Source organism: Ranitomeya imitator, chromosome 3, assembly GCF_032444005.1.
Source record: "Ranitomeya imitator isolate aRanImi1 chromosome 3, aRanImi1.pri, whole genome shotgun sequence".
NCBI classification, from domain to species: Eukaryota; Metazoa; Chordata; class Amphibia; order Anura; family Dendrobatidae; genus Ranitomeya; species Ranitomeya imitator.
Genome location: NC_091284.1, coordinates 838,994,503 through 839,020,968, shown reverse-complemented (window position 1 = coordinate 839,020,968; position 26,466 = coordinate 838,994,503). Strand labels below are relative to the sequence as shown.

The following is a 26,466-nucleotide window of genomic DNA, read 5'->3' as shown; positions in this document are numbered from 1 at the left end:
TGGTGTATTTCTAGCCCAACTCAGTGCTGCGATATCGCTCCTGTCAAACCAATCTAATCAGTTTTTATGAAGAGGTAAGCTATAGACTGGACCACGGTGAGTCATTGGACGTGGTATATCTCGATTTTTCCAAAGCGTTTGATACCGTGCCGCACAAGAGGTTGGTACACAAAATGAGAATGCTTGGTCTGGGGGAAAATGTGTGTAAATGGGTTAGTAACTGGCTTAGTGATAGAAAGCAGAGGGTGGTTATAAATGGTATAGTCTCTAACTGGGTCGCTGTGACCAGTGGGGTACCGCAGGGGTCAGTATTGGGACCTGTTCTCTTCAACATATTCATTAATGATCTGGTAGAAGGTTTACACAGTAAAATATCGATATTTGCAGATGATACAAAACTATGTAAAGCAGTTAATACAAGAGAAGATAGTATTCTGCTACAGATGGATCTGGATAAGTTGGAAACTTGGGCTGAAAGGTGGCAGATGAGGTTTAACAATGATAAATGTAAGGTTATACACATGGGAAGAAGGAATCAATATCACCATTACACACTGAATGGGAAACCACTGGGTAAATCTGACAGGGAGAAGGACTTGGGGATCCTAGTTAATGATAAACTTACCTGGAGCAGCCAGTGCCAGGCAGCAGCTGCCAAGGCAAACAGGATCATGGGGTGCATTAAAAGAGGTCTGGATACACATGATGAGAGCATTATACTGCCTCTGTACAAATCCCTAGTTAGACCGCACATGGAGTACTGTGTCCAGTTTTGGGCACCGGTGCTCAGGAAGGATATAATGGAACTAGAGAGAGTACAAAGGAGGGCAACAAAATTAATAAAGGGGATGGGAGAACTACAATACCCAGATAGATTAGCGAAATTAGGATTATTTAGTCTAGAAAAAAGACGACTGAGGGGCGATCTAATAACCATGTATAAGTATATAAGGGGACAATACAAATATCTCACTGAGGATCTGTTTATACCAAGGAAGGTGACGGGCACAAGGGGGCATTCTTTGCGTCTGGAGGAGAGAAGGTTTTTCCACCAACATAGAAGAGGATTCTTTACTGTTAGGGCAGTGAGAATCTGGAATTGCTTGCCTGAGGAGGTGGTGATGGCGAACTCAGTCGAGGGGTTCAAGAGAGGCCTGGATGTCTTCCTGGAGCAGAACAATATTGTATCATACAATTATTAGGTTCTGTAGAAGGACGTAGATCTGGGTATTTATTATGATGGAATATAGGCTGAACTGGATGGACAAATGGCTTTTTTCAGCCTTACTAACTATGTTACTATGTTACTATGATATATTATTTTACAACAACAATGGGAATTCATGCTTTTAAGAGTAACTTGGACCAGTTTTAGCTGGTACTAGATGGGAGAAATGTCTACTGCAGCTACAGGAGCAATAAACACACACACACACATACTCACACACACACACACACATCAGCAGGCAGAAACACAGAGAGAAGGGGGGTCAGAGCCCACAGCATGTGTGCTAACAAAGAAAGCTAAAAATCACATTATACATTAACGTGACAGGAGGACCGGAGGTCACGTGAGGGAAGATATCGGGAGATTAGTTCAGAGATATATGGAGAAGACAGGTTGTGGATGGCTTTGTACGTCAGTATTAGTAATTTGAACTTGATACGCTGAGGGAATGGGAGCCAGTGAAGAGATTTGCAGAGGGGGGAAGCGGAGGAGTAGCGAGGAGAGAGATGAATTAGTCGGGCAGCAGAGTTAAAGATGGACTGGAGAGGTGCAAGGGTGTTAGCAGGGAGGCCACAGAGGAGGATGTTGCAGTAGTCAAGGCGGGAGATGATTAGGGCGTGCACAAGCATTTTGGTAGAGGGTTGAGGAAAGGACGGATTCTGGAAATATTTTTGAGCTGGAGGTGACAGGAGGTGGAAAGAGCTTGGATGTGCGGTTTGAAGGACAGGGCAGAGTCAAGGGTTAGGCTATGTGCACATGTAGGGAGGGTCCTTGCGGGTTTTCCCGCAGCGGATTTGATAAATCTGCAGGGCAAACCCGCTACGGTTATCCCTGCAGATTTATCGCGGTTTGTCCTGCGGGTTCCGCTGCGGGATGTTACTCCTACTATTGATGCTGCATATGCGGCAATACGCAGCATCAATAGTAATGTTACAAATAAAAAAAAAATGTTTATATACTCACCCTCTGACGTCCCGATCTCCTCGGCGCTGCACGCGGCGGTCCGGTTCCAAAGATGCTGTGCGAGAAGGACCTTCGTGACGTCACGGTCATGTGACCGCGATGTCACCGCAGGTCCTGCTCGCATAGCAACCCTGCGACTGGACGGCAGCGTGCAGCACTGAGAGGTGAGTATAGCATTATTTTTTATTTTAATTCTGTTTTTATTACAGGAGTCTCCTCTCCTCCACCCTGGGTACCATCCGCACATGATCCGCATTACTTCCCGCATGGTGGGCACAGCCCCATGCGGGAAGGAAGCGGATCAATGCATTACTATGGGTGCAGAACCACCGCGATTCTGCACAAAAGAAGTGACATGCTGCGGAATGTAAACCGCTGCTTTTCTGCGCGGTTTTCCCGCAGCATGTGCACAGCGGATTGCGGTTTCTATAGGTTTACATGTTAATGTAAACGCAATGGAAACTGCTGCGGACCCGCAGCTTCAAAATCGCTGCGGTTGCGCGGTAAAAACCGCAACGTGTGCACATAGCCTAACTCCGAGGCAGCGGATTTTGGGGACAGGGGAAAGTGTGATTTCATTTATTTTGACAGATAGATCAGGTAAGGAAGATCTGCGTGACGGAGGAAAGATGATTAGTTCAGATTTGTCCACATTGAGGAAGCGAGAGGAGGAGGAGGATATGGCGAGAGGAGAAGGAGGATATGGCGAGAGGAGAAGGAGGATATGGCGAGAGGAGAAGGAGGATATGGCGAGAGGAGAAGGAGGATATGGCGAGAGGAGAAGGAGGATATGGCGAGAGGAGAAGGAGGATATGGCGAGAGGAGAAGGAGGATATGGCGAGAGGAGAAGGAGGATATGGCGAGAGGAGAAGGAGGATATGGCGAGAGGAGAAGGAGGATATGGCGAGAGGAGAAGGAGGATATGGCGAGAGGAGAAGGAGGATATGGCGAGAGGAGAAGGAGGATATGGCGAGAGGAGAAGGAGGATATGGCGAGAGGAGAAGGAGGATATGGCGAGAGGAGAAGGAGGATATGGCGAGAGGAGAAGGAGGATATGGCGAGAGGAGAAGGAGGATATGGCGAGAGGAGAAGGAGGATATGGCGAGAGGAGGAGGAGGATATGGCGAGAGGAGAAGGAGGATATGGCGAGAGGAGGAGGATATGGCGAGAGGAGAAGGAGGATATGGCGAGAGGAGAAGGAGGATATGGCGAGAGGAGGAGGATATGGCGAGAGGAGAAGGAGGATATGGCGAGAGGAGAAGGAGGATATGGCGAGAGGAGAAGGAGGATATGGCGAGAGGAGAAGGAGGATATGGCGAGAGGAGGAGGATATGGCGAGAGGAGAAGGAGGATATGGCGAGAGGAGAAGGAGGATATGGCGAGAGGAGAAGGAGGATATGGCGAGAGGAGAAGGAGGATATGGCGAGAGGAGAAGGAGGATATGGCGAGAGGAGAAGGAGGATATGGCGAGAGGAGGAGGAGGATATGGCGAGAGGAGGAGGATATGGCGAGAGGAGAAGGAGGATATGGCGAGAGGAGAAGGAGGATATGGCGAGAGGAGAAGGAGGATATGGCGAGAGGAGAAGGAGGATATGGCGAGAGGAGAAGGAGGATATGGCGAGAGGAGGAGGAGGAGGATATGGCGAGAGGAGAAGGAGGATATGGCGAGAGGAGGAGGAGGATATGGCGAGAGGAGAAGGAGGATATGGCGAGAGGAGGAGGAGGATATGGCGAGAGGAGGAGGAGGATATGGCGAGAGGAGAAGGAGGATATGGCGAGAGGAGAAGGAGGATATGGCGAGAGGAGAAGGAGGATATGGCGAGAGGAGAAGGAGGATATGGCGAGAGGAGAAGGAGGATATGGCGAGAGGAGAAGGAGGATATGGCGAGAGGAGAAGGAGGATATGGCGAGAGGAGAAGGAGGATATGGCGAGAGGAGAAGGAGGATATGGCGAGAGGAGAAGGAGGATATGGCGAGAGGAGGAGGAGGATATGGCGAGAGGAGGAGGAGGATATGGCGAGAGGAGAAGGAGGATATGGCGAGAGGAGAAGGAGGATATGGCGAGAGGAGAAGGAGGATATGGCGAGAGGAGAAGGAGGATATGGCGAGAGGAGAAGGAGGATATGGCGAGAGGAGGAGGAGGATATGGCGAGAGGAGGAGGAGGATATGGCGAGAGGAGAAGGAGGATATGGCGAGAGGAGAAGGAGGATATGGCGAGAGGAGAAGGAGGATATGGCGAGAGGAGAAGGAGGATATGGCGAGAGGAGGAGGAGGATATGGCGAGAGGAGGAGGAGGATATGGCGAGAGGAGAAGGAGGATATGGCGAGAGAAGGAGGATATGGCGAGAGGAGAAGGAGGATATGGCGAGAGGAGAAGGAGGATATGGCGAGAGGAGGAGGAGGATATGGCGAGAGGAGGAGGATATGGCGAGAGGAGAAGGAGGATATGGCGAGAGGAGAAGGAGGATATGGCGAGAGGAGAAGGAGGATATGGCGAGAGGAGAAGGAGGAGGATATGGCGAGAGGAGAAGGAGGAGGATGACCTCCGCACAAGAGGTTGGTACACAAAATGAGAATGCTTGGTCTGGGGGAAAATGTGTGTAAATGGGTTAGTAACTGGCTTAGTGATAGAAAGCAGAGGGTGGTTATAAATGGTATAGTCTCTAACTGGGTCGCTGTGACCAGTGGGGTACCGCAGGGGTCAGTATTGGGACCTGTTCTCTTCAACATATTCATTAATGATCTGGTAGAAGGTTTACACAGTAAAATATCGATATTTGCAGATGATACAAAACTATGTAAAGCAGTTAATGCAAGAGAAGATAGTATTCTGCTACAGATGGATCTGGATAAGTTGGAAACTTGGGCTGAAAGGTGGCAGATGAGGTTTAACAATGATAAATGTAAGGTTATACACATGGGAAGAGGGAATCAATATCACCATTACACACTGAACGGGAAACCACTGGGTAAATCTGACAGGGAGAAGGACTTGGGGATCCTAGTTAATGATAAACTTACCTGGAGCAGCCAGTGCCAGGCAGCAGCTGCCAAGGCAAACAGGATCATGGGGTGCATTAAAAGAGGTCTGGATACACATGATGAGAGCATTATACTGCCTCTGTACAAATCCCTAGTTAGACCGCACATGGAGTACTGTGTCCAGTTTTGGGCACCGGTGCTCAGGAAGGATATAATGGAACTAGAGAGAGTACAAAGGAGGGCAACAAAATTAATAAAGGGGATGGGAGAACTACAATACCCAGATAGATTAGCGAAATTAGGATTATTTAGTCTAGAAAAAAGACGACTGAGGGGCGATCTAATAACCATGTATAAGTATATAAGGGGACAATACAAATATCTCGCTGAGGATCTGTTTATACCAAGGAAGGTGACGGGCACAAGGGGGCATTCTTTGCGTCTGGAGGAGAGAAGGTTTTTCCACCAACATAGAAGAGGATTCTTTACTGTTAGGGCAGTGAGAATCTGGAATTGCTTGCCTGAGGAGGTGGTGATGGCGAACTCAGTCGAGGGGTTCAAGAGAGGCCTGGATGTCTTCCTGGAGCAGAACAATATTGTATCATACAATTATTAGGTTCTGTAGAAGGACGTAGATCTGGGGATTTATTATGATGGAATATAGGCTGAACTGGATGGACAAATGTCTTTTTTCGGCCTTACTAACTATGTTACTATGTTACTATGTTACTATGTTACTATGTTACTATGATATGGCGAGAGGAGAAGGAGGAGGATATGGCTGATGGACACTCGGGGACTCCGGACAGCAGAGCGTTAGATCTGAGTGTCATCGGCATAGAGGTGGTATACAGGCATACAGGGTCACTACCACAGCATCAGCGCCCCCGTCACACAGGCTGGAGGCAGCTCTGACCGGCCAGTGTAACGCACGCAGCTCTTGGTCTCCACAATCATGGCCGCCGCCGCTGATGGAGACGCTTCCTGGGGAGGATATTTGCACCAATCATCCTTCACCTTGTGATTAGCTCCTCCCACTCACTAATAATAACACGCCCCCATAAGACCACGTGCTGCAGAGACGTCTGATCGTCATCAGACTAGTTACCGGGAGAAGCGTACTGAGGTGAAGTGAGCTGTGGAGCGGACTGTGTGTCTCTGGTGTCTCCTCTGTGGGTGGAGTGGACTGTGTGTCTGGTGTCTCCTCTGTGGGTGGAGTGGACTGTGTGTCTGGTGTCTCCTCTGCGGGTGGAGTGGACTGTGTGTCTCTGGTGTCTCCTCTGAGGGTGGAGTGGACTGTGTGTCTCTGGTGTCTCCTCTGCGGGTGGAGTGGACTGTGTGTCTCTGGTGTCTCCTCTGTGGGTGGAGCGGACTGTGTGTCTCTGGTGTCTCCTCTGTGGGTGGAGCGGACTGTGTGTCTCTGGTGTCTCCTCTGTGGGTGGAGTGGACTGTGTGTCTGGTGTCTCCTCTGTGGGTGGAGTGGACTGTGTGTCTGGTGTCTCCTCTGTGGGTGGAGTGGACTGTGTGTCTGGTGTCTCCTCTGCGGGTGGAGTGGACTGTGTGTCTCTGGTGTCTCCTCTGTGGGTGGAGTGGACTGTGTGTCTCTGGTGTCTCCTCTGCGGGTGGAGTGGACTGTGTGTCTCTGGTGTCTCCTCTGTGGGTGGAGCGGACTGTGTGTCTCTGGTGTCTCCTCTGTGGGTGGAGCGGACTGTGTGTCTCTGGTGTCTCCTCTGTGGGTGGAGTGGACTGTGTGTCTCTGGTGTCTCCTCTGTGGGTGGAGTGGACTGTGTGTCTCTGGTGTCTCCTCTGTGGGTGGAGTGGACTGTGTGTCTCTGGTGTCTCCTCTGCGGGTGGAGTGGACTGTGTCTCTGGTGTCTCCTCTGCGGGTGGAGTGGACTGTGTGTCTCTGGTGTCTCCTTTGCGGGTGGAGCGGACTGTGTGTCTCTGGTGTCTCCTCTGCGGGTGGAGTGGACTGTGTGTCTCTGGTGTCTCCTCTGTGGGTGGACTGGACTGTGTCTCTGGTGTCTCCTCTGTGGGTGGAGCGGACTGTGTGTCTCTGGTGTCTCCTCTGTGGGTGGAGTGGACTGTGTGTCTCTGGTGTCTCCTCTGTGGGTGGAGTGGACTGTGTGTCTCTGGTGTCTCCTCTGCGGGTGGAGTGGACTGTGTGTCTCTGGTGTCTCCTCTGCGGGTGGAGTGGACTGTGTGTCTCTGGTGTCTCCTCTGTGGGTGGAGTGGACTGTGTGTCTCTGGTGTCTCCTCTGTGGGTGGAGTGGACTGTGTGTCTCTGGTGTCTCCTCTGTGGGTGGAGTGGACTGTGTGTCTCTGGTGTCTCCTCTGTGGGTGGAGCGGACTGTGTGTCTCTGGTGTCTCCTCTGTGGGTGGAGTGGACTGTGTGTCTCTGGTGTCTCCTCTGCGGGTGGAGTGGACTGTGTGTCTCTGGTGTCTCCTCTGTGGGTGGAGTGGACTGTGTCTCTGGTGTCTCCTCTGTGGGTGGAGTGGACTGTGTGTCTCTGGTGTCTCCTCTGTGGGTGGAGTGGACTGTGTGTCTCTGGTGTCTCCTCTGTGGGTGGAGTGGACTGTGTGTCTCTGGTGTCTCCTCTGTGGGTGGAGCGGACTGTGTGTCTCTGGTGTCTCCTCTGTGGGTGGAGTGGACTGTGTGTCTCTGGTGTCTCCTCTGTGGGTGGAGTGGACTGTGTGTCTCTGGTGTCTCCTCTGTGGGTGGAGTGGACTGTGTGTCTCTGGTGTCTCCTCTGCGGGTGGAGTGGACTGTGTCTCTGGTGTCTCCTCTGCGGGTGGAGTGGACTGTGTGTCTCTGGTGTCTCCTCTGCGGGTGGAGCGGACTGTGTGTCTCTGGTGTCTCCTCTGCGGGTGGAGTGGACTGTGTGTCTCTGGTGTCTCCTCTGTGGGTGGAGTGGACTGTGTCTCTGGTGTCTCCTCTGTGGGTGGAGTGGACTGTGTGTCTCTGGTGTCTCTTCTGTGGGTGGAGTGGACTGTGTGTCTCTGGTGTCTCCTCTGTGGGTGGAGTGGACTGTGTGTCTCTGGTGTCTCCTCTGTGGGTGGAGCGGACTGTGTGTCTCTGGTGTCTCCTCTGTGGGTGGAGTGGACTGTGTGTCTCTGGTGTCTCCTCTGTGGGTGGAGTGGACTGTGTGTCTCTGGTGTCTCCTCTGCGGGTGGAGTGGACTGTGTGTCTCTGGTGTCTCCTCTGCGGGTGGAGTGGACTGTGTGTCTCTGGTGTCTCCTCTGTGGGTGGAGTGGACTGTGTCTCCTCTGTGGGTGGAGCGGACTGTGTGTCTCTGGTGTCTCCTCTGCGGGTGGAGTGGACTGTGTGTCTCTGGTGTCTCCTCTGCGGGTGGAGTGGACTGTGTGTCTCTGGTGTCTCCTCTGCGGGTGGAGTGGACTGTGTGTCTCTGGTGTCTCCTCTGCGGGTGGAGTGGACTGTGTGTCTCTGGTGTCTCCTCTGCGGGTGGAGTGGACTGTGTGTCTCTGGTGTCTCCTCTGCGGGTGGAGTGGACTGTGTGTCTCTGGTGTCTCCTCTGTGGGTGGAGTGGACTGTGTCTCTGGTGTCTCCTCTGTGGGTGGAGCGGACTGTGTGTCTCTGGTGTCTCCTCTGTGGGTGGAGTGGACTGTGTCTCTGGTGTCTCCTCTGTGGGTGGAGCGGACTGTGTGTCTCTGGTGTCTCCTCTGTGGGTGGAGTGGACTGTGTGTCTCTGGTGTCTCCTCTGTGGGTGGAGCGGACTGTGTGTCTCTGGTGTTTACTCTGCGGGTGGAGTGGACTGTGTCTCTCTGGTGTCTCCTCTGTGGGTGGAGCGGACTGTGTGTCTCTGGTGTCTCCTCTGTGGGTGGAGTGGACTGTGTGTCTCTGGTGTTTACTCTGCGGGTGGAGTGGACTGTGTCTCTCTGGTGTCTCCTCTGTGGGTGGAGTGGACTGTGTGTCTCTGGTGTCTCCTCTGTGGGTGGAGTGGACTGTGTGTCTCTGGTGTTTACTCTGCGGGTGGAGTGGACTGTGTCTCCTCTGCGGGTGGAGCGGACTGTGTGTCTGGTGTCTCCTCTGTGGGTGGAGTGGACTGTGTCTCTGGTGTCTCCTCTGCGGGTGGAGTGGACTGTGTCTCTCTGGTGTCTCCTCTGTGGGTGGAGTGGACTGTGTGTCTCTGGTGTCTCCTCTGTGGGTGGAGTGGACTGTGTGTCTCTGGTGTCTCCTCTGCGGGTGGAGCGGACTGTGTGTCTCTGGTGTCTCCTCTGCGGGTGGAGTGGACTGTGTGTCTCTGGTGTCTCCTCTGTGGGTGGAGTGGACTGTGTCTCTGGTGTCTCCTCTGCGGGTGGAGTGGACTGTGTGTCTCTGGTGTCTCCTCTGCGAGTGGAGTGGACTGTGTGTCTCTGGTGTCTCCTCTGCGGGTGGAGCGGACTGTGTGTCTGGTGTCTCCTCTGTGGGTGGAGTGGACTGTGTCTCTGGTGTCTCCTGCGGGTGGAGCGGACTGTGTGTCTCTGGTGTCTCTTGCGGGTGGAGTGGACTGTGTGTCTCTGGTGTTTACTCTGCGGGTGGAGCGGACTGTGTCTCTCTGGTGTCTCCTCTGTGGGTGGAGTGGACTGTGTGTCTCTGGTGTTTACTCTGCGGGTGGAGCGGACTGTGTCTCTCTGGTGTCTCCTCTGTGGGTGGAGTGGACTGTGTGTCTCTGGTGTCTCCTCTGCGGGTGGAGCGGACTGTGTGTCACTCTGGTGTTTCCTTTTCAGGTGGAGTGGACTGCGTTGCCCCCTGCAGATATGGCGGCCATCTCGTGGTCACAGAGGGTCCTGGAGCTGGTGCTGAAGCTGAACAATCTGCAGCGTGCAGGTGGAGTGGCATGTTGTGTGCGCCCGGGGTATACACGGAGTGTCGCTACCCCTGTGGGTAGGACTTGGTGTGCGGCATTGATCACGGGCGTTCTGTTCCCCTCTGCGGGTGGAGTGGACTGTGTGTCTCTGGTGTCTCCTCTGCGGGTGGAGTGGACTGTGTGTCTCTGGTGTCTCCTCTGCGGGTGGAGCGGACTGTGTGTCTGGTGTCTCCTCTGTGGGTGGAGTGGACTGTGTCTCTGGTGTCTCCTCTGCGGGTGGAGTGGACTGTGTGTCTCTGGTGTCTCCTCTGCGGGTGGAGTGGACTGTGTGTCTCTGGTGTTTACTCTGCGGGTGGAGTGGACTGTGTCTCTCTGGTGTCTCCTCTGTGGGTGGAGTGGACTGTGTGTCTCTGGTGTCTCCTCTGTGGGTGGAGTGGACTGTGTGTCTCTGGTGTTTACTCTGCGGGTGGAGTGGACTGTGTCTCCTCTGCGGGTGGAGCGGACTGTGTGTCTGGTGTCTCCTCTGTGGGTGGAGTGGACTGTGTCTCTGGTGTCTCCTCTGCGGGTGGAGTGGACTGTGTCTCTCTGGTGTCTCCTCTGTGGGTGGAGTGGACTGTGTGTCTCTGGTGTCTCCTCTGCGGGTGGAGTGGACTGTGTGTCTCTGGTGTCTCCTCTGCGGGTGGAGTGGACTGTGTGTCTCTGGTGTCTCCTCTGCGGGTGGAGCGGACTGTGTGTCTCTGGTGTCTCCTCTGCGGGTGGAGCGGACTGTGTGTCTCTGGTGTCTCCTCTGCGGGTGGAGTGGACTGTGTGTCTCTGGTGTCTCCTCTGCGGGTGGAGTGGACTGTGTCTCTGGTGTCTCCTCTGCGAGTGGAGTGGACTGTGTGTCTCTGGTGTCTCCTCTGCGGGTGGAGCGGACTGTGTGTCTGGTGTCTCCTCTGTGGGTGGAGTGGACTGTGTCTCTGGTGTCTCCTGCGGGTGGAGCGGACTGTGTGTCTCTGGTGTCTCTTGCGGGTGGAGTGGACTGTGTGTCTCTGGTGTTTACTCTGCGGGTGGAGCGGACTGTGTCTCTCTGGTGTCTCCTCTGTGGGTGGAGTGGACTGTGTGTCTCTGGTGTTTACTCTGCGGGTGGAGCGGACTGTGTCTCTCTGGTGTCTCCTCTGTGGGTGGAGTGGACTGTGTGTCTCTGGTGTTTACTCTGCGGGTGGAGCGGACTGTGTCTCTCTGGTGTCTCCTCTGCGGGTGGAGCGGACTGTGTCTCTCTGGTGTCTCCTCTGTGGGTGGAGTGGACTGTGTCTCTCTGGTGTCTCCTCTGCGGGTGGAGCGGACTGTGTGTCTCTGGTGTCTCCTCTGTGGGTGGAGTAGACTGTGTGTCTCTGGTGTCTCCTCTGCGGGTGGAGCGGACTGTGTGTCACTCTGGTGTTTCCTTTTCAGGTGGAGTGGACTGCGTTGCCCCCTGCAGATATGGCGGCCATCTCGTGGTCACAGAGGGTCCTGGAGCTGGTGCTGAAGCTGAACAATCTGCAGCGTGCAGGTGGAGTGGCATGTTGTGTGCGCCCGGGGTATACACGGAGTGTCGCTACCCCTGTGTGTAGGACTTGGTGTGCGGCATTGATCACGGGCGTTCTGTTCCCCTCTGGTTCTGCAGGTTGCCTCCCGTTCTGTGTCCTCGGTCGGCGGGTCGGGTGGGTGATGCCACCAGTGGCGCAGATCCTGGCGCAGAGTTCTGACGTATTTACACTGTATGAAGACTCCGGAGCCCGACTGGAGCTGAGCGACCGACTGCGCGGCCCCCAGGAGCGGACGACGGCGGTGCAGGAGGTGATGGAGGCGCTGCGGGGGCGGGACGGCTTCCCCTGTCTGCAGGAATGGAGGAACGAGGTGAGAGCACACCGTAATAAGAGGAGACGTCTCCGCCGTGCGCTAATAAGAGGAGACGTCTCCGCCGTGCGGTAATAAGAGGAGACGTCTCCGCCGTGCGGTAATAAGAGCAGACGTCTCCGCCGTGCGGTAATAAGAGGAGACGTCTCCGCCGTGTGGTAATAAGAGGAGACGTCTCCGCCGTGTGGTAATAAGAGGAGACGTCTCCGCCGTGCGGTAATAAGAGGAGACGTCTCCGCCGTGCGGTAATAAGAGGTGACGTCACCGCCGTGCGGTAATAAGAGGTGACGTCACCGCCGTGCCGTAATAAGAGGAGACGTCTCCGCCGTGCCATAATAAGAGGAGACGTCTCCGCCGTGCGGTAGTAAGAGGAGACGTCTCCGCCGTGCGGTAGTAAGAGGTGACGTCACCGCCGTGCCATAATAGGAGACGTCTCCGCCGTGCGGTAATAAGAGGAGATGTCTCCGCCGTGCAATAGTAAGAGCAGACGTCTCCGCCGTGCGGTAGTAAGAGCAGACGTCTCCGCCGTGCCATAATAAGAGGAGACGTCTCCGCCGTGCGGTAATAAGAGACGTCTCCGCCGTGCCATAATAAGAGGTGACGTCTCCGCCGTGCGGTAATAAGAGGAGACGTCTCCGCCGTGCGGTAATAAGAGGTGACGTCACCGCCGTGCGGTAGTAAGAGCAGACGTCTCCGCCGTGCGGTAGTAAGAGCAGACGTCTCCGCCGTGCCATAATAAGAGGAGACGTCTCCGCCGTGCGGTAATAAGAGGAGATGTCTCCGCCGTGCCATAATAAGAGGAGACGTCTCCGCCGTGCGGTAATAAGAGGTGACGTCTCCGCCGTGCGGTAATAAGGTGACGTCTCCGCCGTGCGGTAATAAGAGGTGACGTCTCCGCCGTGCGGTAATAAGAGGTGACGTCTCCGCCGTGCGGTAATTGTTGTGAATTCTGTGGCTGAGTTCACTTCTGTGGTCACAAGTGGTATTGCAGTCTCTGGGCTTCCTCCCTCAGGTGTTTTGGTGAGCTCGTTGGCTGCCTTGCTATTTAGCTCCACCTGAGTCTGTCTTCCTTGCTCCTTGTCAATGTTCCAGTGTTGGATCTGAGCTACTGCATCTTTCCTTGGGCCTGCTGCTCTGCTAGATAAGTGCTTCTAGTTTGTTTTCTGTTTTTTTCTGTCCAGCTTGCTATTGTCTTTTGCTGGAAGCTCTGAGAAGCAGAGGGGTGCACCGCCGTGCTGTTAGTTCGGCACGGTGGGTCTTTTTGCCCCTTTGCGTGGTTTTCGTTTTAGGGTTTTTTGTAGACTGCATAGTTCTCTTTGCTATCCTCGCTCTGTCTAGAATATCGGGCCTCACTTTGCTGAATCTATTTCATTCCTACGTTTGTCTTTTCATCTTGCTAACAGTCATTATATGTGGGGGGCTGCCTATTCCTTTGGGGTATTTCTCTGAGGTAAGTCAGGCTTGTATTTCTATCTTCAGGCTAGTCAGCTCCTCAGGCAGTGCCGAGTTGCATAGGTAGTTGTTAGGCGCAATCCACTGTTGCTTATAGTTGTGTGAGGATAGATCAGGTACTGCAGTCTACAGAGATTCCACGTCTCAGAGCTCGTCCTATTGTTTTTTGGTTATTGCCAGATCTCTGTATGTGCGCTGATTACTGCACGCTGTGTTGCCTGATTGCCAGCCATAACAGTACAAGGAGCCTCACCAATGATTCCCAATAGAGGGAAAAAAGAAATCCTGACATCATTTTTTTTTCTTAGCTCTGTCTTCAGTCTTTTTTTTCCCCTAGACATTAGAGTGCTTCAGGACACAGCTGTGGACATGGATATTCAGGCTCTGTGCTCCTCAATGGATAATCTCGTTGTAAATGTACAAAAGATTCAAGATACTATTGATCAGAAATCGATGCTAGAACCAAGAATTCCGATTCCTGATTTGTTTTTTGGTGACAGAACTAAGTTCCTGAGCTTCAGAAATAATTGTAAGCTATTTTTAGCCTTGAAACCTCATTCTTCTGGTAATCCTATTCAACAGGTTTTGATTATTATTTCTTTTTTGCGCGGCGACCCACAGGACTGGGCGTTTTCTCTTGCACCAGGAGATTCTGCATTGAGTAATGTTGATGCATTTTTCCTGGCGCTCGGATTGCTTTACGATGAGCCTAATTCAGTGGATCAGGCTGAGAAAAATCTGCTGGCTTTATGCCAGGGTCAGGATGATGTAGAAGTATATTGTCAGAAATTTAGGAAATGGTCAGTACTCACTCTGTGGAATGAATCTGCACTAGCGGCTTTGTTCAGAAAGGGTCTCTCTGAAGCTCTTAAGGATGTAATGGTGGGATTTCCTATGCCTGCTGGTTTGAATGAGTCTATGTCCTTGGCCATTCAGATCGGTCGTCGCTTGCGCGAGCGTAAATCTGTGCACCATCTGGCGGTACTGCCTGAGAGTAAACCTGAGCCTATGCAGTGCGACAGGACTATGACTAAAGTAGAACGGCACGAACACAGACGTCTGAACAGACTGTGTTTCTATTGTGGTGATTCTACTCATGCTATTTCTAATTGTCCTAAGCGCACTAGGCGGTTCGATAGCTCTGCCGTTATTGGTACTGTACAGTCCAAATTCCTTTTGTCCATTACCTTAATGTGCTCTTTGTCATCGTATTCTGTCATGGCGTTTGTGGATTCGGGCGCTGCCCTGAATCTGATGGATTTGGATTATGCTAAACGTTGTGGATTTTTCTTGGAGCCTTTGCGGTGTCCTATTCCGTTGAGAGGAATTGATGCTACACCTTTGGCCAAGAATAAGCCTCAGTACTGGGCCCAGCTGACCATGTGCATGGCTCCTGCACATCAGGAAGTTATTCGCTTTCTGGTACTGCATAATTTGCATGATGTGGTCGTGTTGGGGTTGCCATGGCTACAAACCCATAATCCAGTATTGGATTGGAACTCTATGTCGGTAACCAGCTGGGGTTGTCAGGGAGTACATGGTGATGTTCCATTTTTGTCTATTTCGTCATCCACCCCTTCTGACATCCCAGAGTTCTTGTCGGACTTTCAGGATGTATTTGAAGAGTCCAAGTCTGATGCCCTACCTCCGCATAGGAATTGTGATTGTGCTATCGATTTGATTCCTGGTAGTAAATTCCCTAAGGGTCGTTTATTTAATTTGTCCGTACCTGAACACACCGCTATGCGCAGTTATGTGAAGGAGTCCCTGGAGAAGGGACATATTCGCCCATCGTCGTCACCATTGGGAGCAGGGTTCTTTTTTGTAGCCAAGAAGGATGGTTCGCTAAGACCGTGTATTGATTACCGCCTTCTTAATAAGATCACTGTTAAGTTTCAGTATCCCTTGCCATTGATTTCTGACTTGTTTGCTCGGATTAAGGGGGCTAGTTGGTTTACTAAGATTGATCTTCGTGGTGCGTATAATCTGGTGAGAATCAGGCAGGGAGATGAATGGAAAACGGCATTTAATACGCCCGAGGGTCATTTTGAGTATCTGGTGATGCCGTTCGGACTTGCCAATGCTCCATCTGTTTTTCAGTCTTTTATGCATGACATTTTCCGTGAGTATCTGGATAAATTCTTGATTGTTTACTTGGATGACATTTTGATCTTCTCAGATGATTGGGAGTCTCATGTGAAGCAAGTCAGAATGGTTTTCCAGGTACTGCGTGCTAATTCCTTGTTCGTGAAGGGATCTAAGTGTCTCTTCGGTGTGCAGAAAGTTTCATTTTTGGGGTTCATCTTTTCCCCTTCTACTATCGAGATGGATCCGGTTAAGGTTCAGGCCATCCAGGATTGGACTCAGCCGACATCTCTAAAAAGTCTGCAGAAATTCCTGGGCTTTGCTAATTTTTATCGTCGCTTCATCTGTAATTTTTCTAGCATTGCCAGACCATTGACCGATTTGACCAAGAAGGGTGCTGATTTGGTTAATTGGTCTTCTGCTGCCGTGGAAGCTTTTCAGGAGTTGAAGCATCGTTTTTGCTGTGCCCCTGTGTTGTGTCAACCTGATGTTTCTCTTCCGTTCCAGGTCGAGGTTGATGCTTCTGAGATTGGTGCAGGGGCGGTTTTGTCACAGAGAGGTTCTGGTTGCTCAGTGTTCAAACCATGTGCTTTCTTTTCCAGGAAATTTTCTGCTGCTGAGCGTAATTATGATGTGGGCAACCGAGAGTTGCTGGCCATGAAGTGGGCATTCGAGGAGTGGCGTCATTGGCTTGAGGGTGCTAAGCATCGCGTGGTGGTATTGACTGATCATAAGAACTTGACTTATCTCGAGTCTGCCAAGCGCTTGAATCCTAGACAGGCCCATTGGTCGTTATTTTTTGCTCGTTTTGATTTTGTGATTTCATACCTTCCGGGCTCTAAAAATGTGAAGGCGGATGCTCTGTCTAGGAGTTTTGTGCCCGACTCTCCGGGGTTATCTGAGCCGGCGAGTATCCTCAAGGAAGGAGTCATTGTGTCTGCCATCTCCCCTGATTTGCGGAGAGTGTTGCAGAAATTTCAGGCTAATAAACCTGATCGTTGTCCGGCCGAGAAACTGTTCGTCCCTGATAGGTGGACTAGTAAAGTTATCTCTGAACTTCATTGTTCGGTGCTGGCCGGTCATCCAGGAATCTTTGGTACCAGGGAGTTGGTTGCTAGATCCTTCTGGTGGCCATCTCTGTCACGGGATGTGCGTGCTTTTGTGCAGTCCTGTGGAATTTGTGCTAGGGCTAAGCCCTGCTGTTCACGTGCCAGTGGGTTGCTTTTGCCCTTGCCGGTCCCGAAGAGGCCTTGGACACATATTTCGATGGATTTCATTTCTGACCTTCCCGTTTCTCAAAAAATGTCGGTCATTTGGGTGGTCTGTGGTCGCTTTTCTAAAATGGTCCATCTGGTGCCCTTGGTTAAATTGCCTTCCTCCTCTGATTTGGTGCCTTTGTTCTTCCAGCATGTGGTTCGTTTACATGGCATTCCTGAGAATATTGTTTCTGACAGAGGTTCCCAGTTTGTCTCGAGGTTCTGGCGAGCCTTTTGTGGTAGGATGGGCATTGACCTATCTTTCTCCTCGGCCTTCCATCCTCAGACTAATGGCCAGACCGAACGAACCAATCAGACCTTGGAAACATATCTGAGATGTTTTGTTTCCGCTGACCAGGATGATTGGGTGTCATTTTTGCCGTTGGCTGAGTTCGCCCTTAATAATCGGGCCAGCTCGGCTACCTTGGTCTCTCCATTTTTCTGCAATTCTGGGTTCCATCCTCGTTTCTCTTCAGGACAGGTTGAGTCTTCGGACTGTCCTGGTGTGGATTCTGTGGTGGACAGGTTGCAGCAGATCTGGACTCAGGTAGTGGACAATTTGACCTTGTCCCAGGAGAAGGCTCAGCTTTTCGCTAATCGCAGACGCCGTGTGGGACCCCGACTTCGTGTTGGGGATTTGGTTTGGTTATCTTCTCGTCATATTCCTATGAAGGTTTCCTCTCCTAAATTTAAACCTCGTTTTATTGGTCCGTATAGGATTTCTGAGATTCTCAATCCGGTGTCTTTTCGTCTGACCCTCCCAGACTCCTTTTCCATACATAATGTATTCCATAGGTCGTTGTTGAGGAGATACGTGGCACCTATGGTTCCATCTGTGGAGCCTCCTGCCCCTGTTTTGGTGGAGGGGGAATTGGAGTATATTGTGGAGAAGATTTTGGATTCTCGTGTCTCTAGACGGAAACTCCAGTATCTGGTCAAATGGAAGGGTTATGCTCAGGAAGATAATTCCTGGGTTTTTGCCTCTGATGTCCATGCCCCAGATCTTGTTCGTGCCTTTCATGTGGCTCATCCTGGTCGGCCTGGGGGTTCTGGTGAGGGTTCGGTGACCCCTCCTCAAGGGGGGGGTACTGTTGTGAATTCTGTGGCTGAGTTCACTTCTGTGGTCACAAGTGGTATTGCAGTCTCTGGGCTTCCTCCCTCAGGTGTTTTGGTGAGCTCGTTGGCTGCCTTGCTATTTAGCTCCACCTGAGTCTGTCTTCCTTGCTCCTTGTCAATGTTCCAGTGTTGGATCTGAGCTACTGCATCTTTCCTTGGGCCTGCTGCTCTGCTAGATAAGTGCTTCTAGTTTGTTTTCTGTTTTTTTCTGTCCAGCTTGCTATTGTCTTTTGCTGGAAGCTCTGAGAAGCAGAGGGGTGCACCGCCGTGCTGTTAGTTCGGCACGGTGGGTCTTTTTGCCCCTTTGCGTGGTTTTCGTTTTAGGGTTTTTTGTAGACTGCATAGTTCTCTTTGCTATCCTCGCTCTGTCTAGAATATCGGGCCTCACTTTGCTGAATCTATTTCATTCCTACGTTTGTCTTTTCATCTTGCTAACAGTCATTATATGTGGGGGGCTGCCTATTCCTTTGGGGTATTTCTCTGAGGTAAGTCAGGCTTGTATTTCTATCTTCAGGCTAGTCAGCTCCTCAGGCAGTGCCGAGTTGCATAGGTAGTTGTTAGGCGCAATCCACTGCTGCTTATAGTTGTGTGAGGATAGATCAGGTACTGCAGTCTACAGAGATTCCACGTCTCAGAGCTCGTCCTATTGTTTTTTGGTTATTGCCAGATCTCTGTATGTGCGCTGATTACTGCACGCTGTGTTGCCTGATTGCCAGCCATAACAGGTAATAAGAGGTGACGTCACCGCCGTGCGGTAATAAGAGGAGACGTCTCCGCCGTGCGGTAATAAGAGGAGACGTCGCCGCCGTGCGGTAGTAAGAGGAGACGTCGCCGCCGTGCGGTAGTAAGAGGAGACGTCTCCGCCGTGCGGTAATAAGAGGAGACGTCTCCGCCGTGCGGTAGTAAGAGGAGACGTCTCCGCCGTGCGGTAGTAAGAGGAGACGTCTCCGCCGTGCGGTAATAAGAGGAGATGTCTCCGCCGTGCGGTAGTAAGAGGAGAAGTCTCCGCCGTGCGGTAGTAAGAGGAGACGTCTCCGCCGTGCGGTAGTAAGAGGAGACGTCTCCGCCGTGCGGTAGTAAGAGGAGACGTCTCCGCCGTGCGGTAGTAAGAGGAGACGTCTCCGCCGTGCGGTAGTAAGAGGAGACGTCTCCGCCGTGCGGTAATAAGAGGAGACGTCTCCGCCGTGCGGTAGTAAGAGGAGACGTCTCCGCCGTGCGGTAGTAAGAGGAGACGTCTCCGCCGTGCGGTAGTAAGAGGAGACGTCTCCGCCGTGCGGTAATAAGAGGAGACGTCTCCGCCGTGCGGTAGTAAGAGGAGACGTCTCCGCCGTGCGGTAATAAGAGGAGACGTCGCCGCCGTGCGGTAGTAAGAGGAGACGTCGCCGCCGTGCGGTAGTAAGAGGAGACGTCTCCGCCGTGCGGTAATAAGAGGAGACGTCTCCGCCGTGCGGTAGTAAGAGGAGACGTCTCCGCCGTGCGGTAGTAAGAGGAGACGTCTCCGCCGTGCGGTAATAAGAGGAGACGTCTCCGCCGTGCGGTAGTAAGAGGAGATGTCTCCGCCGTGCGGTAGTAAGAGGAGACGTCTCCGCCGTGCGGTAGTAAGAGGAGACGTCTCCGCCGTGCGGTAGTAAGAGGAGACGTCTCCGCCGTGCGGTAGTAAGAGGAGACGTCTCCGCCGTGCGGTAGTAAGAGGAGACGTCTCCGCCGTGCGGTAGTAAGAGGAGACGTCTCCGCCGTGCGGTAATAAGAGGAGACGTCTCCGCCGTGCGGTAGTAAGAGGAGACGTCTCCGCCGTGCGGTAGTAAGAGGAGACGTCTCCGCCGTGCGGTAGTAAGAGGAGACGTCTCCGCCGTGCGGTAGTAAGAGGAGACGTCTCCGCCGTGCGGTAGTAAGAGGAGACGTCTCCGCCGTGCGGTAGTAAGAGGAGACGTCTCCGCCGTGCGGTAATAAGAGGAGACGTCGCCGCCGTGCGGTAGTAAGAGGAGATGTCTCCGCCGTGCGGTAGTAAGAGGAGACGTCACCGCTTTGCGGTAGTAAGAGGAGACGTCTCCGCCGTGCGGTAGTAAGAGGAGATGTCTCCGCCGTGCGGTAGTAAGAGGAGACGTCACCGCTCCTCTTCTATCACTCCAGCATTATTATGATGCTTTTTCCTCGCTGCACAGATTCTGTATTTCCGCTGTGGTCGATCCTGTGCCTCCTCTGATCTCTGCGATTCTTCGCGCTTTTGTTTGATGCTTGTGAGATCAAAGCCCGCAAAGCCTGAAGTCACGGTGCACTGTAGAAACAAACTTCCGTTGTTTTTGCGTCCCCATTGATTTTCAATGGGGGCCGTGTCCATAAGCCGTGAAAAAGATTGAGCAGGCTTTATCTTTTTTCACGACCGTAAATACGGCCATACGGCGCACCATGAAATTATTGCGGCCTGTTTTTGCGGTCCAATAGAAATCTATTGGGGCCACAAAACAACGGTATGTGTACAAGAAGCCCAAGTGTACTGAGGCTGGCGGCATATCTGGTGGCCTCTGAGCACCGCGAGTCTCCGCTCTCTGCCCTGTCCTCCATCAGGAGACGGTAGGTTGTGCCCCGTTCTCGTCCCAAATCTCTACGGACTCTGACCTCCCCTCCTGCTCATCTATTAGTTTCCGGGAGTTAAGCAGAAACCCTCATAGTAATTAGTGGATAAAGTGCAAACCACACACTTAACCGCAAGGAAAAAAACATCCAAAAATAGCATAATTGAGAAAGGAGAACAATGGATTGTTTTATAAAAGTACAAAATTTTTATTAACAGATATGGAAAAAACATATATAAAAAGTGCAAAATAAGAACACACAGTAGTGACGCCCTGCGATATGTCACTGTGTCATCATCACTTATTACAGTGCACAATTGTCAGGACAAGACCATATACAATTTCAACATACAGTTGTGCTGCAAAGTTTACATACCCTGGCAGAATTTTTGCTTTCTTGGCCTTTTTTCAGAGAACATGAATAAAGCTTCCTCCACTCATGATTAGTGGTTGGTGAAGCCATTTATTGTCAGACTACTGTGTTTTCTCTTTATAAATCATAATGACAACCGAAAACACCCAAATGACCCTGATCAAAAGTTCACGTACCCCATTTCTTAATACCGTGTATTGGCCCCTCTAACATCAATGACAGCTTGAAGTCTTTTGTGGTAGTTGTGGATGAGATTCTGTATTTCTCAGATGGTAAAGCTGCCCACTCTTCTTGGCATAAAGCCTCCAGTTCCTGTAAATTCCTGGGCTGTCTAGCATGAACTGTGCGCTTGAGATCTCTCCAGAGTTGCTCAATGATATTGAGGTCAGGAGACTGAGATGGCCACTCCAGAACCTTCACTTTGTTCTGTTGTAGCCAATGACAGGTTGACTTGGTCTTGTGTTTTGGATCGTTGTCATGTTGGAACGTCCAAGTACGTCCCATGCGCAGCTTCTGGGCTGATGAGTGCAAATTTGCCTCCAGTATTTGCTGATAACGTGCGGCATTCATCTTTTCTTCAACTTTGACCAAGTTTCCTGTGCCTTTGTAGCTCACACATCCCCAAAACATCAGCGATCCACCTCCATGCTTTACGGTAGGAATGGTGTTCCTTTCATCATAGGCCTTGTTGACCTCTCTCCATATGTAAACTTTATGGTTGTGGCCAAAAAGTTGAATTTTGGTCTCATCACTCCAAATTACCTTGTTACAGAAGTTTTGAGGCTTGTCTCTGTGCTGTTTTGGGTATTGTAGGTGAGATACTTTGTCGCATTTGCACAGTAATGGCTTTCTTCCGGCGACTCGACCATGCAGCCCATTTTTCTTCAAGTGCCTCCTTATTGTGCATCTTGATCTAGCCACACCACTAGTTTTCAGAGAGTCCTTTATTTCAGCTGATGTTACTTGTGGGGTTTTTTCTGCATCCCGAACAATTTTTCCTGGCAGTTGTGGATGACATTTTTGTTGGTCTATCTGACCGTGGTTTTGTTTTTACAGAGCCCCTGATTTTCCATTTGTTAATTACAGTGTGAACGCTGCTGACTGGTATTATCAATTCCTTGGATATCTTTTTAGTTTCAACAAGTTTTTATTTTTCAACAAAAAACCAAGAAAGTTTCACAACAAAATCCCTCGCAGGGGAGTATATATGAATATTATCAAATTCTAAATTAACCTTGATGGTAATTAAACAATACAGTTAAACACGGAGACAAAGACAGGTGGTTGAAAAAGACAAGGGGGGGGGGGGGGGGAAGGGGGTAAGAGATCCATTACTGCGTCAGAGTACTATCAATGGTCGGGTATAAGGACCCAATCAAAGGAAGGCAATTTAACACCAGATTGGCCTCATAGAGATAGTGTTAGGACTTGGTCAAGATTACTGCTAGAGTTCCTTTCAATCCACGGTCTCCATATTTGATAGTAAGGCTCCCATGAGTCCTCTCTTGTAGCTTGTATTCGTTCACATAACATGATAGTGTTCATCTTGTCAATTACTGAGGAAAGAGATAGGGTAGTTGTTTTCCATTTTGTTGCAATGTGTAGCTTAGCGGCGAGGAACAGCTGATTGACTAGAATATGGAGTTTGTTGGAGAAGCCCGGGTATCTAGCTCCCAGCAGGAACACCGTTGCGTCTAACTGAATCGTTCCACCATAAAGCTCCTCTACAATAGATTTGATCTTTGACCAGAGTGTGGAAACGACCGGACAATCCCACCACGTATGCTTTAGATCTCCCAGAGCTCCACACCCTCTGAAACACCGATCTGATAGATTTGGGTAGATGGCATGTAATTTGCTCGGAACTAAATATGTCCTATGTAGGAGCTTGATGGATGTTTCAACTAAAGAGGTTTGAAGACTTCCCTTTGAGAGGGTGCAGCAGCACTTTTGCCACTCCAATGGGGACATTATCTTATTAAGGTCTCTTTCCCAATGTATCATATATGTGAGTTTTACATCCTCTGATATTGCGTTTAGGTTTGAGTAAATCAAAGAGATGGCTCCCCTGCCCAGTGGGTCATTTAAACATATTTGCTCGTAACCCGATGGGCGGTGGGTGACACCATGTCCCAGGATCTGTTCAGCAAAGTGAAAAATTTGAATGATACGCAATATTTCAGAGCTAGGTGGAGAGTACTTTTGGATGAACTCTTGTTTGGTGAGTAGAATATTAAATGGCGAAGTAAGATGTTTAAGGGTATTTAGACCTCTAGACACCCACCAATGGAAAGGGCGGGGCTCCAACCCTGGTGGAAAAGCTGGATTATGAAAAATATGCGTCATTAAGGAAGTTTTGGATTGTAGGGAGTGTTTAAATCTTTCCTTCCTCCATAACATCAGGGAATGTGCTGTGAATGGAGCTGATACATGGATCCCTTTTGGAAGTCTTTGCAACGACCACATGAGGCCTGGTAGAGTGAATGGGGTCAGGAAGTGAGATTCGAGATTCACCCATCTGGGTGCGCTATGGTTGTCCGCATTAGCACTTATTAGCTGGGCTAGTTGGGCCGCTCTATGGTATAAAGTGAAGTTGGGCAGAGACATACCTCCTCGTCTTCTACTAATAAACATGGTTTTAAGTCTTATCCTAGGTCTTTTTCCCTGCCATAAAAATTTTGAGATCGTGCTATGAATATCTAGTAACGTTTTGGCAGGGACAGGGATGGGCAAAGATCGGAAAACATACAGAAATCGTGGTAAGGAAACCATCTTAATGGCGTGTAGCCTACCTAACCAGGATAAGGGCATAGATGACCATCTGGTAAGATCCGATTTGAGATTTTTAATTAAGGGGGCATAGTTCCATTTAAATAAAGTCGACCTATGGGGCGTTAGATTGATGCCGAGATAGGTTAAGTACTGCTCATTTCTGGTAAACTTAAATTGTGTTGTTATGTTGTTTTGTATGTCTCTGGGGGTGTTAATAAATAGGGCTTCAGATTTGTCAACGTTAATTTTGAGACCAGAAACCAGTTCAAACTCATGGAGAGCGACAAAGAGATTTGGGAGTGTAATAGCGGGGTTGACTATGGATAATAGTAGATCATCTGCAAAAAGGCTAGCCTTGTATTGATCGTCTCTAATTATAGGTCCATTAATGTTGGGGTTGGCTCTGATAGCTTCCGCTAGGGGTTCCATGGCTAATGCGAATAAGGCCGGAGAAAGCGGACATCCCTGCCTGGTACCACGTTGTATGTTAATAGGGGTAGGCTGGTTTGAAGGTAATTTCAGATAGGCCGTGGGGCGATCATATAGCAGTTTAAGGCAAGAGGTAATACCTCTTGGGAAGCCAAACTTAGTGAGGACTTCGAATAAGTATGACCATGATACCGAGTCAAAGGCCTTCTCTATATCGAGTGCTAACAAGAGTAAGGATTGCTTGGAGTGATTAGCTGAGTGTATTAAGTTAAGGTTCCTCCTAATATTGTCAGGGCCCTGTCTCTTGGGGATGAACCCTACCTGATCTCGATGAACCAGGATGGGTAGTATTTTATTGATTCTGGCCGTGATTATGGATGTAAAAATTTTTAAATCTATGTTTAGCAATGAAATAGGCCTATAGTTCTTGGGGTAAAGGTGATCTTTCTTCGGTTTTGGAATTACAGTTACGTGGGCAATATAAAATTCAGGTGGCATTTGAGTTCCGTTTAGTAGAGCATTACAGAAGCTCTGTATGTGAGGTATGAGTAAGCTGTCAAATTTTTTGTAGTACTGTGCTGTGAGTCCATCAGGCCCAGGAGCCTTGTTTTTTTTCAAATTTTTTATCGTTGCTTTTATTTCGTCAGAGTTGATTGGTGCTTGGAGATAAGCTGTGTCTGTGTCTGGGACTTTAGGTAGTGTCAGATCTTTGAGGAAGTTCTGAATGCGGATCGGGGAAGGGGGCTGCGGGAGGGAGTATAGGTTTTGATAATATTGCTGAAACGTTTTATATATTACATCTGGGTGGGCAGTAATACGACCTGTAGGATCTTTAATGGAGGGGATATTATTCAGGAGCTCTCTACTAAGTTTACGGGCCAACATGCTGCTTGGTTTGTTAGCATATTTGTGAAAAGTAGATTTAGTCCATGTCAGGGCCTTTTCTGATCTATTTGTTAAAATGGTATTGAGTTGTAATTTAATATCCCGAATTTTCTTGATTAGATAAAGTGAAGGGAGGTTTTGGTTTGCCTGTTCTAATTTTGAGAGTTTATTTTCTAATTGCAATTGTAGCTCAGACCTTTGCTTTTTCTTGTTAGAGGCAATTTTGATCAGGGTCCCTGTTATAAATTTTTTGTGTGCCATCCACACAGTTCCCGGGGACACGTCAGTGGTATTGTTAGTTTGGAAATATAGGTTCAGCTCGTCCTTTACTGTAGATAAGACCGTTGGGTCTGTTAGTAGGGACTCGTTCAGTCTCCACCTGAACAGCCTAGAAGTGGTAATGTTAAAGTTAAATGCAGAAAGGACGGCATCATGGTCTGACCAAGATGATACTATATGTCGGGAGTATAGAACCGAGGGGAGTGTTTTGGAAGAGGTGAGATGTAAGTCAATTCTGGAATAGGACTTTTGTGCGGGGGAAAAATATGTATATCCTCTCTGAGGGCCGTTTAGCTCTCGCCAGATATCTGCCAAACAATTTACTTTCAGCATTTGTAGGATTTTTTTCCTATCTGTTTTTGATATGTCTGCTCGATTCAGTGAGCTGCTGTCAAGTGACGGGCTCAGAGTGAGATTGAAGTCACCACACCATATAAGATGGTGATATGAGAGTGAAGCTAATTTTGATAGGATTAGACGTATGACTCGAGTCTGAGTGGCAGTTGGCAGGTAGCTATTAACAATGCATATATTTAGACCCTGCAAGGTTCCCATCAGGATAATGAACCTGCCCTCAGGGTCTGAATACGTGTTAGTGGGTTGGAATGGAAGGTTGTTATTAATTAGTATAGCCACGCCCCTCGTTTTGCGGTCCCAGGTTGAAAGGAAGAATTTCGTATAATGTGCATCCAGGAATTTGGGGTGGGAAGAATTGGAGAAATGGGTTTCCTGAAGGCAGATTACGTCTGGGTTGTGCTTCTGATAATCGAGGAAGGCCTTTTTACGTTTTAGAGGTGAGTTGAAGCCCCGCACATTATGGGAGAGCACTCTACACATGTTTAGTTAAGTGGACACTGCTAATAAGAGGCGAACCATCGCCCTCCACCCAACCTTGACCCACAAATTCACCATCACAGCAATAATCTCTATGTGGAAACGAAAGGAAAGAGACAAACAGGGGGGAGACGTCGACATAGAACATAACATAAGTTTTCCAAAGGGCATTGAGCCCACAAGATGCGGCGATCTGGGGTCCCATATTAAGAAGGACACCAAAATTCGCCGAGGTTGGGCAGCATGTTGCAACCCCGAGGACCCCAACCCTTGAGTCATATAAGGTTGACCTTACAATATGGGGAAGAGGAAAGAGAGGGAGGGAGAAATAGAGAGATGAGAAAAGGAAAAGAGAGAGAATTAAAAAAAAAAAAAGGGGGGGGAGGGGTGATAAGGGGGGGAATAATGAAGAAAGGGGGGTGGGGAAAAGGGTACTTGCTAACGTAATAGTAGATAGTTCAACTGTAAATGGACCGAGCGTTAACTGCTAGGTAGATGACCTAGTTTCAGAGCAGGGCAGAACCAACAACTGGCCCCACAACAAAACCCAAA

General features: G+C 50.1%; 1 protein-coding gene across 1 annotated transcript in view; it reads left to right on the top strand.

The window, feature by feature from the left end:
- Positions 1–11,414: 11,414 nt before the first annotated feature.
- Positions 11,415–26,466, top strand: part of LOC138671414 (uncharacterized) — a 38,498-nt gene continuing 23,446 nt past the window's right edge. The window contains exons 1-2 of the mRNA XM_069759574.1: positions 11,415–11,513; positions 11,628–11,860. Coding sequence (XP_069615675.1) covers positions 11,444–11,513; positions 11,628–11,860 — 303 coding nt within the window. The 5' untranslated portion in view covers positions 11,415–11,443. The remainder of the gene's footprint in view (positions 11,514–11,627; positions 11,861–26,466) is intronic.